At 38.2% G+C, this 14,011-nt stretch overlaps 5 protein-coding genes across 5 annotated transcripts; 1 reads left to right on the top strand and 4 right to left on the bottom strand.

The window, feature by feature from the left end:
* Positions 1–64: 64 nt before the first annotated feature.
* PHYBLDRAFT_186493 (hypothetical protein) lies at positions 65–5,345 on the bottom strand (the record flags this gene model as incomplete). The annotated part of the gene is made up of 16 exons (XM_018439253.1): positions 65–475; positions 540–598; positions 673–800; positions 852–1,447; positions 1,508–1,711; positions 1,803–2,771; positions 2,831–3,144; positions 3,222–3,456; positions 3,520–3,649; positions 3,718–3,875; positions 3,971–4,098; positions 4,173–4,278; positions 4,363–4,713; positions 4,800–4,878; positions 4,967–5,161; positions 5,230–5,345. The coding sequence occupies 16 exons, from the start codon at positions 5,343–5,345 to the stop codon at positions 152–154; spliced, it is 4,092 nt and encodes a 1,363-aa protein (XP_018292692.1). The 3' UTR covers positions 65–151.
* Positions 5,346–5,406: 61 nt separating this feature from the next.
* Positions 5,407–8,109, bottom strand: PHYBLDRAFT_76627 (hypothetical protein; the record flags this gene model as incomplete). Its single annotated transcript, XM_018443177.1, has 8 exons — positions 5,407–5,880; positions 5,940–6,456; positions 6,516–6,679; positions 6,741–7,022; positions 7,073–7,361; positions 7,430–7,623; positions 7,696–7,869; positions 7,927–8,109. 8 exons carry the CDS (start codon positions 8,107–8,109, stop codon positions 5,617–5,619), a joined length of 2,067 nt encoding a protein of 688 aa, XP_018292691.1. The 3' UTR covers positions 5,407–5,616.
* A 951-nt stretch (positions 8,110–9,060) lies between these two features.
* Positions 9,061–9,987, bottom strand: PHYBLDRAFT_144026 (hypothetical protein; the record flags this gene model as incomplete). Its single annotated transcript, XM_018431130.1, has 4 exons — positions 9,061–9,430; positions 9,511–9,587; positions 9,653–9,832; positions 9,898–9,987. 4 exons carry the CDS (start codon positions 9,985–9,987, stop codon positions 9,061–9,063), a joined length of 717 nt encoding a protein of 238 aa, XP_018292690.1.
* Positions 9,988–10,390: 403 nt separating this feature from the next.
* Positions 10,391–10,765, top strand: PHYBLDRAFT_144025 (hypothetical protein; the record flags this gene model as incomplete). The annotated part of the gene is made up of 1 exon (XM_018431129.1): positions 10,391–10,765. The coding sequence occupies one exon, from the start codon at positions 10,391–10,393 to the stop codon at positions 10,763–10,765; it is 375 nt and encodes a 124-aa protein (XP_018292689.1).
* A 96-nt stretch (positions 10,766–10,861) lies between these two features.
* PHYBLDRAFT_180896 (hypothetical protein) lies at positions 10,862–13,321 on the bottom strand. Its single transcript, XM_018438376.1, has 7 exons — positions 12,461–13,321; positions 12,265–12,398; positions 11,797–12,112; positions 11,659–11,696; positions 11,448–11,586; positions 11,277–11,405; positions 10,862–11,217 (listed from the first exon to the last, which is right to left on the bottom strand). The coding sequence occupies exons 1-7, from the start codon at positions 13,229–13,231 to the stop codon at positions 11,050–11,052; spliced, it is 1,695 nt and encodes a 564-aa protein (XP_018292688.1). The 5' UTR covers positions 13,232–13,321; the 3' UTR covers positions 10,862–11,049.
* Positions 13,322–14,011: the final 690 nt, after the last annotated feature.

Here is a 14,011-nt window from a genome sequence, read left to right as displayed (position 1 = left end):
CAAGCCATGATATCATTGCGTTACACATACTATACTAAATGGCTTCTATTGTTCCCCAAATGGTCCGTTTAACCACCACAGCTTTTTTCTTTATTTTCTCTCTCTTTAAAATAATGATGATAGTAATAATGACAGTAATTAATTATTGGTATTATTGGATAGAAGTTGCTAAAATCTGCCAAGAACTCAAACGCCAAGGAGCAGCCATGATTGCCCTCTGTGACTCACGTATAGCCTTTTGTCCTTTACTTGCTCTAGCTACACATTCGTATGCAATTGCCTTATCTTCAGCCGATGGATTCTTTTCTCCTAAAGTAATGGCCAGTGCAGAAGACGTCATAGTTTGTAGGACATTTCCACGTGAATCCGACGAAGAGTTTACTAGATCAGAAGCCAAGTTTCTCCATAGCAATGCAAGCCAAGGAAGCTGATGAACACTCTTTGCAATCGACCGACTAGCCTGAGCTTGGGAGCCCTATAATTATAGCATTAATAAAATAATTTCATAAGTTTATATTTAGCTTGACTAAATATCTGACCTGGAGTTTGTAGAAGCGAGAAAACAACCAAGGAATCCACTGTTCTTTATCAGATTCGACTTCAAAGTAAAAAAAAACGAAATTTAAACAACATCAGTTTAGCAATTTTAGTGGACTGACGTATCACACTCACATGCATCGCTAACTGACACCTTTGCCAGTTCCTGTAATGCTGCACCAGTCAGTGTAGAATCATCTTCTAACATGCCCATGACGCAAAGCGAGAAGATCGCAGGCAAATAGTTTGGATTATCCGCAATGCTAGTAACCGAAGATGTTATTCTCAGAATGAACTTGTAAGCCATCTCTTACCTTGAGAATAGTTGCTCTTTGGCAACTTCCCGCTGTTCATCACCACCAAGTGCCCAAAGAACTTTGCTTAGTAGAACAACAACATCTTGTCGCAATAATGGATCTGATTCTGTTTCATTCAAAGCAGTCTCAAACATGCCAAGTGATTCTTCCAACTGATCTTCAAAATAGTAGGCAATACCAGCACCCAACTGACAATAGGTGCGGGCTGACCCTTCAGTCCCACCCATAGCCAATGCACTGTTGTAGCTTGCAATAGCACCAGAAAAGTCACCACTGGCGCACAATGTGCGTCCCAAGTTACCGTGCACCTTGGTCATCCGCTTCTTCAATTCGATCTCACCAATACGGCCTTGCTCAGCCTGAGTTTCCAGGGCAAGAATAGCACCCGCAAATGCTTCAGCAGCCCGCTCAAACTGTCCAAGACGTTCCAATAAAAGACCAAGCAAATTGAGTGCCAAGGCGTCATTCAGTTTCTGTTCTGTTAATTTCTGAAGCGCAAATGCAGGGGACAGAAGACTTGCACCATCAGGTGCATTGCCCGTTACAGACAGTTGTGTGAACACAGTATCCGCATAGCCATAACTGGCTTCCAGCTAACAATAATAGGTCATTTCAGTACGATGAATTATATTTTGGTAAAACGGTAAACCTACAGCTGATCCATTGCTTGACTCAAAAGCATGCTCAAATATAGCAGCAGCATCAGTCCCCCACAAAGAAGCAACATAAGCTTGTCCAACCCAAGCAGATATCCATTCAGGGTCCAGGGAATGCGCAGTCTCAAAAGCCTGATTTGCCAACTCGTAATCCTCGAGAGACAGACACAAAAATCCATAATTTGTCCAGGGTGCAGCACTCTATAAGGATTCAAGTATCTCATTTGTAAGCTTTATAAAATTCTATAATTCTTCAAAAAAAAAAAAAGCAACAACAGAAACCTCTACTTACTCGGTTACTGTACTCCATAGCTTTAATCAAAGCATGCTGACTCAGTTTGGGATATCTACGCATCGAAATTACACCAAGAGCGTTCCAATAAAGATACTGAGCTGGTTCGATCTTCAGTGCCATCCGAATACATTTGATTGCCATATCAGACAACCCATCATGAGTGGCTTCCGCAAGATTATTTTCAGCCATCCAGTGGTACACGAGAGCAGTATCGTGCCAGTATGCTGGTGCAATGGCCGGATGATTTCTGCAGAGAACAATTGCTTGCTTGTAGGAAACTCCTGCACAGGAGTATACAACGTCAAGAACAGTCTTTGGTGGCAAGTAGAATTCTCCTTCTTCAGGAGAAACATCAAGTTGTGTAAAGTCATCGACCAGTTTGGAACTTTCGTCTTCAGGGAGCCCAAGTTTTTTATGAGGGCTCTCTTCCAAAAGTAGCATGGCCTGTTGTAAAGGTTCGTATGCGCACAAGCTCAGATAACTTGGAACAAGTCGGTACATAACACATGCATCACCAATAAGTTTCCACAAACACATCACACTTGGATCTTGTTGTAAACCAGTCAAGGCAGTCTGGATAACCAGTCCACATTCGGTAGCAGTACGCCCAAAGAATCCCTGTTGGAAATCTTCTCTGGCACGATCAAGATAAGTATCTGCCAAGCCTAGAATACTAGGCATATAACTACTTTGATATTTCTTTTCTGCCAAGGCAAGAGTTTCGAGAAAACCAGAGATAGCCTCTTCAAGCATGCCAACCTTTTGCTTTACAAGCGCCTTTTGATGATTAGCATGTATTGATAGAGGATCGAGGTCAGTAGCTCTTTCAAAAGCTCTCAAAGCCGCAACATAGCGGCCTTCGTGAGCATACGCTTCTGCGAGACCTTCCCAACAACGCACATCGCTTGTGTCCGTACGCAAAGCCTTTTGGAAACAAGTGATGGCCTCTGAGTAGTTATCTACATTCTAAATAACCCCGAGTAAGACTTTTCTCTCTCTTTGAAGAAAATATAATAAAACCATACCATTGTTGCATAGCCCAGTCGCCTCCAGGCCCAGCTAGTTTTTGGTACCAGCTCTGTGATTTGTCTAAATATTTCCTCTGCTTTGGACCCTTCCTTATCAGAAATGTAGTATTCACTCAATTGAAAAGCAATATCAACATCCAAAGGATTAATCAAGTAAGCCTTTTGATAACATTTCTTTGCACGAGTATGATCATGCTTAACAATTCGATAATAATGGCCCAAGTATGCGAAACCACCAGCAAACTGAGGATCGATTTTTGCGGCTTGTAAAAAGTACTTGAACGCATAGCCTGGATCTTGTTGATATTCTCCTATTGTATAAACAAAAATATGATTGAGTATCACAAGTGTAGAACGTAGTATATACACTATAATATAATATATTTACCACCCATAGCCCAATAAACACGACCAAGTCGGTAATAGTATTCTGTGACATCCCCAGATTTTTCAATTGCACTTGAAATATATTCTATGGCCCTTTCATACGCTTCTTTTTCGCAGTAAATCCACCCAATTTCTGCAAGTGCAATATGACGGGTGGGGTCTGACGCATAAACCTTTTCAAAACATACAAGTGCTTCATCATATTTCTTATCTGAGCAAAGAATCAATCCAGAGCCCTAAGTATATACATCATAACAAAAAAAATAAGCACACGGCCGGTTTATTAATATATTTATTACCTCTAGTGCGCTTAGTTGGTCAGGGTATGTATCTAAGATTTTCTTGTATAACTTCATAGCATCAGGATAGTATTTAGCGTCTAATTGACGGTAGCAATGAGCCATGAAAAGTTCCATAGAAAGTAATACACTAAGATATAGTCAATCAAGATTGCTCTACACACAAGCATGTACATATATATATTCCCATAAGCTTACTTCTTTAAAATCTTCCCAGTTTCCTTTGCAAGTTCATTAACAAGTTCACGTCCTCTGGTGGCATATTCCAAACCGTTGTCGAATTCTTTAGATTCATAATATATTTGACTCAGGCATTGATAACCGTACAAGCTTCGGGGAGACAGATCCAAGCCATCCTAAAATACTCACCAAAAAAAATGTAGTATATGTAAGAATCTCTTTTTGTCTTATTGTTAATGTTCTTGTTGGTTTCAGGACGACAGTATATTACCCCAAAAAAATCAAATGCCTCGTCAGTTTTCTGTTGTTTATAAAGAGAGTAACCTTGGGCCAATTTAGCCAATCCCGTTTCAGGATAATTTTCGCATAAATATGTCAATATGTCCTCATCGTATTGGTCTATACATTAAGATAAATTAATAAAACTTTCGATAGTGAAGTGTAAAGATAGGCCACAAAGTTCAATCATTTACCAGCATTTTCAACATCAGACATCTCAATAATCAATTCATAAGGAAGAGGATCTTTTGCTTTCAGGTTAACCAATGTTTTAGCCATCTTAGCTATTTTTTCATATAGCTATAGATTTCCATATAATAGCCACGTAAGATAAAACATCGAAATAATAGGATATATTTCTTGTAAAAAGAGGCAAATACATACCTCAGCCTTGTCTGGTACACCAGCTAGTTTCTTGCGCCAAAAGTTCAGCAACTTGATTTGCAGCTCTTCCATATTGTTCGGATTGAGGCTCAACATTGTTTCATACATTTCTCCCAACTTTGAATTTCCATATACTTGCGCCTCCACTTCTGCTGTGACTTGACTAAGGGGGCCTGCACTGACCATAAAACGGCGAGAATGTATTCTGCTCTCGATCAGTTTAGCTTCTTCATCCTCTGTCTTTGCAACAAGCGTTTTCCAGATATCCAAAGGATGAGGAATGTCGGATGCAGTTTTGACTAAATCATAGTATTTGCTTCCTGGAAGGAAATATTTCATAATCTCAATGTACTTGAAAGGTGGAAAAAGTATCATGATATATAAGCAGGTATTTACAAGCTATTCCACAAAAACACACATACACAAACGATTTATACCTTTTCTTCATCTTTCTCTTTTGATCCATAAATATCCAAAAGTTTATTCAAATAGTCTGCCAGTCGATTCCCTTCCCCACTAAGAGGGATATTATTATTCTGTTGCTGAAGACAGAACACAGCCAAAATTTCGCCCTTATATTTGTTTTTTTTTGTCTTTCTCTTACCTTTTCACCACACGTGGTAATAGGTGATTGATAGTATTAACGACGTCCTTATAGCGTCCGCGTTTTTCATAAAAACTAAGAAGTCCTTGCCAGGCCAGCATCTGAGTATCATTAATCTCGATGGCACGTTTATAAGATTCCTCGGCATCTTCGTCTTCATCCAGATTAGCATGTGCAACACCTAGAAAGACCAGACTGCAGAATTGAATAATGTCAATGTAGGCATGGGTAGCTGGAAACTGGCAACATAAATCTCGACTTACGCGTTGTAGTTCCCAGACTCCCACATGAGAACTCTTTTACATGCTCGTATGGCTTCACCATATTTTTTGGCACCAATCGCTTCTCTAGCTAATTTAAGATCTGCCTTTGAGTTCATGAAACTTGTTAAAGGTTGCTCAAATATTAACGAGTAAAACGCATTAAAGATCAGACAAGTTCATCCAAAAAGGCACGCTCATGACTGCTATTTTCTTTACTTGGTTAGCTGTCAAAGCACAATTGAATTCAAAGTGGAAGAAAGGGTTGGAACAATTTTTGTAGTGAATAGAGGCGTATATAGACAGAAAAAGACAGGGATGAATGAAGATATAGAAAAATAAAAAAAATAGAAAGAGAACGAGCTTTTAAAGGAGAAACATGGGAGAATCCTAATTTCGAAGCTTGTAGGAACCATGAGCAAAACTCAAAGGCACCAAGAATTCAAGGTCTGCTCTGGCAAGTTCTTCGAGAGTAACGGCATCCAGAACAAGTACAAATGAAGTGGCAAGTGCAGCATTCATAACAATGCTTACAAGAACACCGTCGTCTTCTACTGCATTTTCTCCGCCCTTTGGCGAGGGAATAAAGATAGCTTCGCTAGGAAAGCAAAACTCTTCATGCCATGAAGCAACAACCGCATTGGTATTAACATTCTGCAATATAAAAATTCATTAGAGCTCAATTCTTTTGTTCTAAAACCGCCTTTACTTACAGTTTTTACAATGCTGTCCCATATCTTTCCATTCTCATTAACTGTATTTGGCGAGAAACCAATTCCATAAATAAATGTATAGGGTCGTGCCTTATACAAAGGGTTCACCTGAGGCAGTTCAATAGGATGCTCAAGGCGCTTATCATAGGCAGCCAAAGGGATCCACGAATGCCATCCAGAAGAGCCTGTAGCAAAAGCTCTACTTTCTTCGTCATTTGTTGCACCAGGCACAGATTGTGCTCCACGCATATATCCCCACAGGGATGATACACGTGAGCTAATACTGGAAGTTGTAGGAATAATGGTATTGTTAGCATTAAATACTTTACTGGCATCAAGAACATTGTTAAGTCTGTAGCGCCTGACTTCAGATTTGGCTAATTGTGCAGGTTTCATTGTCTCTGGATTACGGAGGTTCTCCAGAGTAAGCTGATTTGCAATGGTATCATCGGGATAACAGACAATATCAACAAATACATTATTGTTATCATCATCGAATGCATTCACATGATGGAATCTGCAGAATCAAATGTGTTATAAATATATTACATACGTTGAGATTAAGCATGTACTTACGCAAAGCAAGGGTCTGTACGGTAAGTGGCTACATGCTTATTCTCACTTCTTGAAATGACATAAATTAAAGTAGGTTCGGTGGGGCAAAAGGTAAAGGAATCCATGATGCTTTCATTCCATGCATATTTGACAGCACCAGAGTTTGCCAGCAGAGGAAATACGAACTAATAGATAGGAACCGTTGAGATACACATCAATCTACGAAGAAAAAAATAGTTTACTCACCAGAACAATGTACTTTTCAGTCAGTGCAAAACTGTTGACGTATCCAGTAGGTGCATTGTGAATAGATGCAATGATGTGTCCCTTGGGATCTTGTGCAGAGAGTGAAAAGAAATGATAGCTCGTGGAGCTGTAGCCAATATCCATTGTAAAGTTTATGTATTCTCCAGTGCGTGCATCCACCTGTGGATTTGGGCAAGAGTTGTATCCCTTAAAGGCAGGATTGATTTCTTGTGTAGTCAAAACACGTGTTGGCTTCAAATCAAAAGGATCCAGTTCTTGAATCTATTATATGGTTAGTAAAGATCCTGACACAAAAATGGTCATCCACATACATGGTTTGCCATGTTCTGGCAAAAGAGACGCCCATCAATACCAGGAATACTGTGCATAATACGTGCACCACAGGGTTCACCATCAGGCTTGGTTGCCTTGGTGGATGATTTAATAAACTTGACAAGAACAGTCTGGTTACTATCAGTCTTGAATAGACCAGCAGGATGACAAGGCGCATATCCATGGTGATCTCTCAGCTTCTCAATCATACGACGACATGTTAATTTGTTGCGATAAGTGATTGTATTGCGCGACCCATTGTAATCGAGTCTGTTGACAAGTGGTAGTCTATTAAATTAACAAGCATAAATAAGCAAAATGTACATTAACAGCTTTAACAAGATAATACTGCTTACGAATCAAACCAGTGACCAAAGGAAAAGTTACCGGTCGCACTCTGAAGGAAGCCGTCAATTTCGATCTTACGCGTATATTTAACTTCATATGTGCCTGGACCAACTGTGAAATGCTCTCCAGTCAGCCATTCGGGGAGCTGACCTTCAACCTTGAGTTCTTTAATATCACTAATATCCCCAGTGTTGAAGAATCCCTTGAATATAAATCGTTAGTCATTCTGTTCACTGACTTGTCAAACCAAAAAAAAAAAGAAACTGATTATTACCTTTGCATGTGTAGTATCCCCTTCCAAGTTGACTGTATTTCTCTTGACCGTGCTTGGAGGAAAAGGTGAAGAAGATCGACTCAAAGCTGGCTGGCCTTGATCGTCCAGCAAAGAACGTTCTTGTTGCTCCCAGTCATCATTATCATAGGCCGAGGTAATCTCCAGAGAAGGATCCTAAATTCCGTATTCAGTCTAATGGACCTCGATAAATAATATGTTTGGTTATCTTACAAAAGAGTTATCTTGTGAGTCCTCAGGATAGTCAACCGACAGATCTTCCATGGCATTTGTGATTCGAGTTGTGCTGTCAAGCTGGGTAGAATGTGATAGTTCATGCTCTTCATGTTGACCATTAAAAGGTTGGTCATCAACTGCCATTGCAGAAATATTGGTAGGGTTCATTTGTTCGGCCATAATAATTAAGGAAGAGTACTGACAGACAAAGCGTGTTTGAGAAAGGGGCTAAAAAATAAAGAGAGGCCGTTTCATTCAGAGAGCGCTGGACCCCGACATTTCATACACATACACACACATATATATATAGTATATATATAATCTATCTTGATTGTTCTCCTGTGATTTGTGTGTGGTTGAAGCTATTGGGTATATCTTGTACAATATTGAAAGCCTCAAGTCTTGTGCGTTGGACAAACCTGGCTTTGAGAGCTATACATCTGACGCCTAGATTTAACGTATGATAGATGAGCTTAAAAATCAAGTTCTTTCTTGAAGTTCAAGGCGTCCAGACAACTGCACTTCTAACCAAAAGAAAAATTGTTCTAAAAGAATTGAGGAATTAAATCCAATATATTATTTATTGTGGAAGAGAAAGAAAGAAAAGCACGCCAAGAGTTTAATGATATTCATTATCTCTACCTCAGCACAATGTATTGTATTGATTTCTCACAATATATTTTGCCCTTCTTTTTGCAATATTAATGTAGAATAATATATGGTTATTTTCATTCTAGGACATAAACACTTTATCTTTTCATTTCTGTTTATGATCTCCTTTAGATTCTAAATTAAATAAGTTTGATATCGATGTTTCTTGAAAGACCAAATACCTTGCCAGATATATATTTTAAAGTAAAGTGTCTGTATGACAAGCCTATGATGTCCACATCACATCACGGTATTCTTTCTTTTAATAATTATCACAGTGCCATATTATAAACCCCCTTTATTGCATTCGGTCTGTGCCTATTCTTAAAATTTATTATCAAGGGTAAACATTTTTTCTATTGCAGAGTAAACCTTTCAACTCCATCAACAAAGCAGTTTTTAATACAAAAGTAAATGATTTTTCACTATAGTGAATTAATTAAAGGGTCCTTTCTAGCAATGCAGCATTTAATATAATCTCTATAATTTAGATGGCAATGGAGCCTGAGCATAATAGTTGCAGAGAAGCTTAACAGCAGAATCAACTAGCTCAAGTTCATTTTGAGTAGCTCCATTATTCAGTGCACCGTATCGATGGCCTTTCAACTGAGCAGGGAGATTATCACACAAGAGACAAGCAACCATAATTAAACTAGTTTCTTTTGCCCCAATAATCTTTGTCTCGGACAGTATAGAGCCATATAGCTGATGAAGGGCGGCCTGAGCCAGATCCGGATGAGAAGACCCCATGTGAGTAAGAACAAGGTCAGTGTAGCGTCCATAAATCTTCTTGAACAAAGAATTGCCTCTTTCTCTCTGTATAGAGATATCTTCCCAAGTATCTTCTGAGCTTAGATCATAAACGTTGGATTAGAATACACATATCATTGTTCATCTATAATTATTTTATATATAAGAAACTAAATTTACCGTAAAGGTGTAGTCTGTATCATATCTCTAATAGCTTCCGGAGTGGTATCATATAGGTGCTGAAGACCATTGATAGCCTGTGCATAAGTTTTGTTAATAATGGATTGTTTGTTAGTGGAAAACCGAAGAAGAGCAGGTTTACTTTTGGGAATCCAGTAACTATGAAACTTTTTAAAATGGCTTCTCGAAGACGTAGCACTACTTTTACGGTCTCAGCTTCTTTGAATTCTAGGCTGATTTCTTGATCATTTAGAGAATTTGATAATATGGCATATATCTCGGTAAGGTCTTTTGGGTGATTAAGTGCACTAATGATGACTGCCTAATGATAAGAGAAGGAAGAAAAAGGAAATTAATGCTTGTTTATAGCTAACTCAAATGACTTACAGCAATAATATACCAGAGCTGATTAGAAATTGGGTTAGATGATTCTTTAAAGATTCCTTGAATCTCTCTTAATACTTTGTTCAACTCCATGCGAATCAAGCTTACAAACCCACGCCTAGCTGAGTTGCATTTCTTTACATAAAATACAACGAAGCTTGTATTTGTGGGTTTCGTTATTTATATAATGTCATTTTTATGAATATTTTTATTGCAATATCAAAGAATAGAATAACTGTTGTAGTGCACATTAATTACTTTATTTATTTATTTTCACTTAATACAATCATTCTTTATATTTTTTCACCGATTTTCATAGTAGTTTTGAAAAAAAAACCTTGGTAGATTTCATAAGATTATTCTAGAAGTCATTCTTAGTAGAGGTGTTTCAAAGAACGGTGGAATCTCCCTTTTATGTGACTGTACACAAAACACAAGAAAGTAGTAGTGGCCTTTATTAGCTTAATCTCAATAGTTTTTTATTCAACACTCCACCATGAACACATCGCCTGGGTCATCATCCACAAGAGCCTCCCCTACACATCAAATCAATTCACAATCTACCGAAAGAGACACCAATATCGATTCCACATTGCCTATCGTGTTCAGAAAAAGTGATTTTTCCTATCTGCCTGAATTCAGCGACATCATCAATCTTATATTGATAGGATCTCATCAAGATGAAATTGGAAAAGCGGTAGCGCAACTGGATGACCGTTTTGAGAACGGTCGGCGAGTACTGCAAGACTTACCAGGACTGCAATACGTTAAAGAAGAACAAGAAGCCATTTTGAAACGTGAAATGGCAGTCTTGGACGCGAAGAAAAAGCAGCTGGTAGAGCACTTGGCTTCACCACCCTTTGTTCCTTGATTCATCCGGACTCATTATTCTTATAATGTAACTTGTAATATTCTCTCTACCGAGCTTTCTTTAAAGAAAAAGAAAAAGAAAAGAGAGTTTCTGATTGTGGTTAAGAGAGAATTATATATATATAAAGGTAGATATATATATATATATATATATATATATATATTTAACATGAGAGAGGAAGAGGTAAAAAACAATAGTAACATGTAAAAGGAAAAGAGAAAAGAAAAGGTGTTTTTTTTTGTTTTGTTTTAGGGATAGAAGGAAACGAAACTATTCGAGGTTTACTACACAACATTGAATAGCGCATCTTCATCTTCATCCTCTAGTTTTGATTTTTCCAATTCTTCTTCTTCATCGCTCACAATACCAAAGTCATTCTCACTTCGTACGTCCTCGTCATATTCGGGTGCTCGTTGTTCGACTGTAAATATTGGTGTACAATGCTTTGAGATCTAAAGACAAAAATAAATAAATAAATACACCAAGCTTAAGAATAAATGATCGATCTCACCTCCGATATCTGGCTACAAAATATGTCAAAGTCTTCTTGTGTTTGGCAATAGAATCCCAAGAGCATCGAGGGATCTACCTGTGTGATGTGTATTTTTCGGGGAATGGGACAGTGGTATGTGCTCAAGTCCTACAAGTTAAGAAATACACTATTGGCTCCTGTTTTAGTTACCCGGTCAAAATCACTTGCCTTTTCTGAATACTCGGACACATTCTTAGTCTCAAGGGCTGGACGTGAGAAATGAGGGTCTAAATAGATAAGCTCATCTCCCTGAAGACCAATAAAATACAAAGATGAATTGGGTCGACCGCTACACACACATACACACATATGTATATAAAATAATTAATGCCTATCGAGTTTATATTGTGTTTTTACTTACCCAGCAATGCCAACAAAACAAGGTAGTTCAAAACACGCCTTTTTTGTTTTTTAAATATATATATACAAATTTATTATGAGGGTTATTTATTTATACATATATAAACTTTAAATGCAACTATTTTGATTATCAGCATACCTTTAACGCGGCGTGGTATGTTGGGTGGAGACTATCTATTCCCAGTCGAAGGGCAACTAGCAATAAGACTGGCTTAAACACACCTTCCGATACGTGTGATGGTATATTTGGTGGATTGTATCTGTTATAAATAGCCATAGCCTCTGCTCTTCCAGAATCTTCAGATTGTAGGTCATGAAGCCGGGATGATAGATAGCCAAATTCGCCTCGTGGTTTCTTTCCAGTTGCTACATCACGTACGTCTTCATGATAGATTACACCATCAGTGGCTATACATACTGCCATGGCAGCGGGAGGAAAATCAGATACTAATGCTCTATTGAAGTGTTATAAAGTACCATAGAGTAGAATAGAATTCATCAACAAATTAGCTTTGATTTAGTACAGGTTATCCTGTAGTCTTTCAATAAGTTTTTGTTATATTTTATTTTATTGTGTTATATTTACCCAAAAAAAAGAAAAACTTACTGAATAACTTGGCTAATAGTACTTGGGCCAAACCATTCACCAATATTCTTTCCTAGTTGTTTGCCAAGAAGAGCAATGCGATGAATGGAGAATGGTGCACGTGGTGACAGTTCATCCAAAAACCAATGTACAATCTTTATATATATATATTAATCTCACATATCTTACACATGTATAAGCCATCATCAATACATACCTTTCTATATTCTTTCCATGATGGATCTTCAGGTTTTGTGCGCCTCCAATCTAAGACAAAACGAAAATTATTATCATAGACCTTTTGTATATGAGCAGAGCTACCTCTTCCCAGCATGTGTATCATCAATGCATTCGCTAAAAGACTTTGACCACTCCGTAGCATACACCCCCAGCCAATATCAGTAGTGTGATTAGAAGGTCGGATGGGTGGATAATTGTGTCGGTAGGTCATCCAGAGGCGGGATGTGAAATCGGCATAGAAGTCAGGCGGCCACATCAACGACATGGAGAACTGCGGCGATGGCCTAGTTTTGGGTTCCGTTTGATCACTACTATCAGATATTTCAGTCAATTGCTTTATCTGTTGCATGTCTTCACTCTGTGCCTCAAGCATGTTCTCTTGGACATTGAAGTGATGATCTGGTAGTTCGTATCGCTGTCCAATCAGCCAGAGAGATGTCGGGAGCTGGCCAGAGTTGGAGGCGTCTCTTTGAAGGAAGAGCGAACTCGATAGTTCTGAACCAGACGTCCATAGGTTTGACATAAAATGACCAAGTTTGAGAGGAATTTCCGCTGCCAGATAAGAGGAGTTTGTCAGTAGTTTATCTTTGAATGGAGCTGTGCTGATATGATTGGAGTTCTGTGGTTGAGGCAAGTCACTGGCTGTGATGGTGCTATTAACAACCTCTGCCGAAGTTGTGGTTGTTGCAGTGCCTTTCTTGGTAGGCCACAGCAATTGCGGTGCCTCTTGTGTTGGAATGGGGTTCATAGCAAATATAAATATATATATAAAAGGATAAAAATGCAATAAATAAAAGTTGGAATGAGGCTGTTTACTAAACGATACGCGGCCGACGACGTCCCATGAGCCTGAACAAGAAGAGAAAGCCCCTTTTGCATGCAAATGCAAAAGAGACAAAGGACGGGTCACGAGTCCAACGAGTCACATGAGACGTATTCTATGCGTGCTTATATCTGTTAAAGACAACAAAGAAGGTTGTCATGAGAAGCACGTTCTACAGCATTTGTAGACAATCTCACTACAATAGACAAACCAAGTTTATTATTTCTTCATTTCTTTATTTCTTCCTTCCTTTCTTCTTTCTGGCTTGCTTATTGGATTAAAATAGAATTTTACTTACAGCCCATTATTATCATGAAAAGGCCTTTAATTAGCAGGCTTCATTAAACATCTTGCTCTTCACAGAATGCATTTAGTACATTAATGTTTTGAATTCCAAAAAGAGAAAACGAAGAATCTCATATATCAACTCAAGCTCCTCTAAAATACACATTATTACTGTATAAGTCCTATAAATTTGTATATGCATACGTATAATTCATAGTAAAATATAGTTTTCAGGTACTAAAGTTTTTGGAAACTGTATTCCAGTCATACAGCTGAAGTCCCACCAAATAATTGATAAACCAAAAAAAAGAAAACAATCAAGTTTGTAGTGCAATATCCCATGAATAATAGTTCATTCTGCAAGGATAAAAACACAAGCTTGAAAAAGAAGCTCATCTTTAATACATATATACATATACA

This window comes from Phycomyces blakesleeanus, assembly GCF_001638985.1.
Source record: "Phycomyces blakesleeanus NRRL 1555(-) unplaced genomic scaffold PHYBLscaffold_8, whole genome shotgun sequence".
NCBI lineage: Eukaryota > Fungi > Mucoromycota > Mucoromycetes > Mucorales > Phycomycetaceae > Phycomyces > Phycomyces blakesleeanus.
Note: the sequence above shows the minus strand (reverse complement) of the source record. Positions and strands in the feature narration are given on the sequence as shown.

Coding starts and splice junctions, on each gene's coding strand:
- PHYBLDRAFT_180896 (XM_018438376.1), bottom strand. CDS start 13,231: ATGAACCCCATTCCAACACAAGAGGCACCGCAATTGCTGTGGCCTACC. Junction 11,587..11,658: donor TGTTTTGTTGGCATTGCTGG/GTAAGTAAAAAC, acceptor ATGTGTGTGTAG/CGGTCGACCCAATTCATCTT. Junction 11,218..11,276: donor TTTGTAGCCAGATATCGGAG/GTGAGATCGATC, acceptor TTTTGTCTTTAG/ATCTCAAAGCATTGTACACC.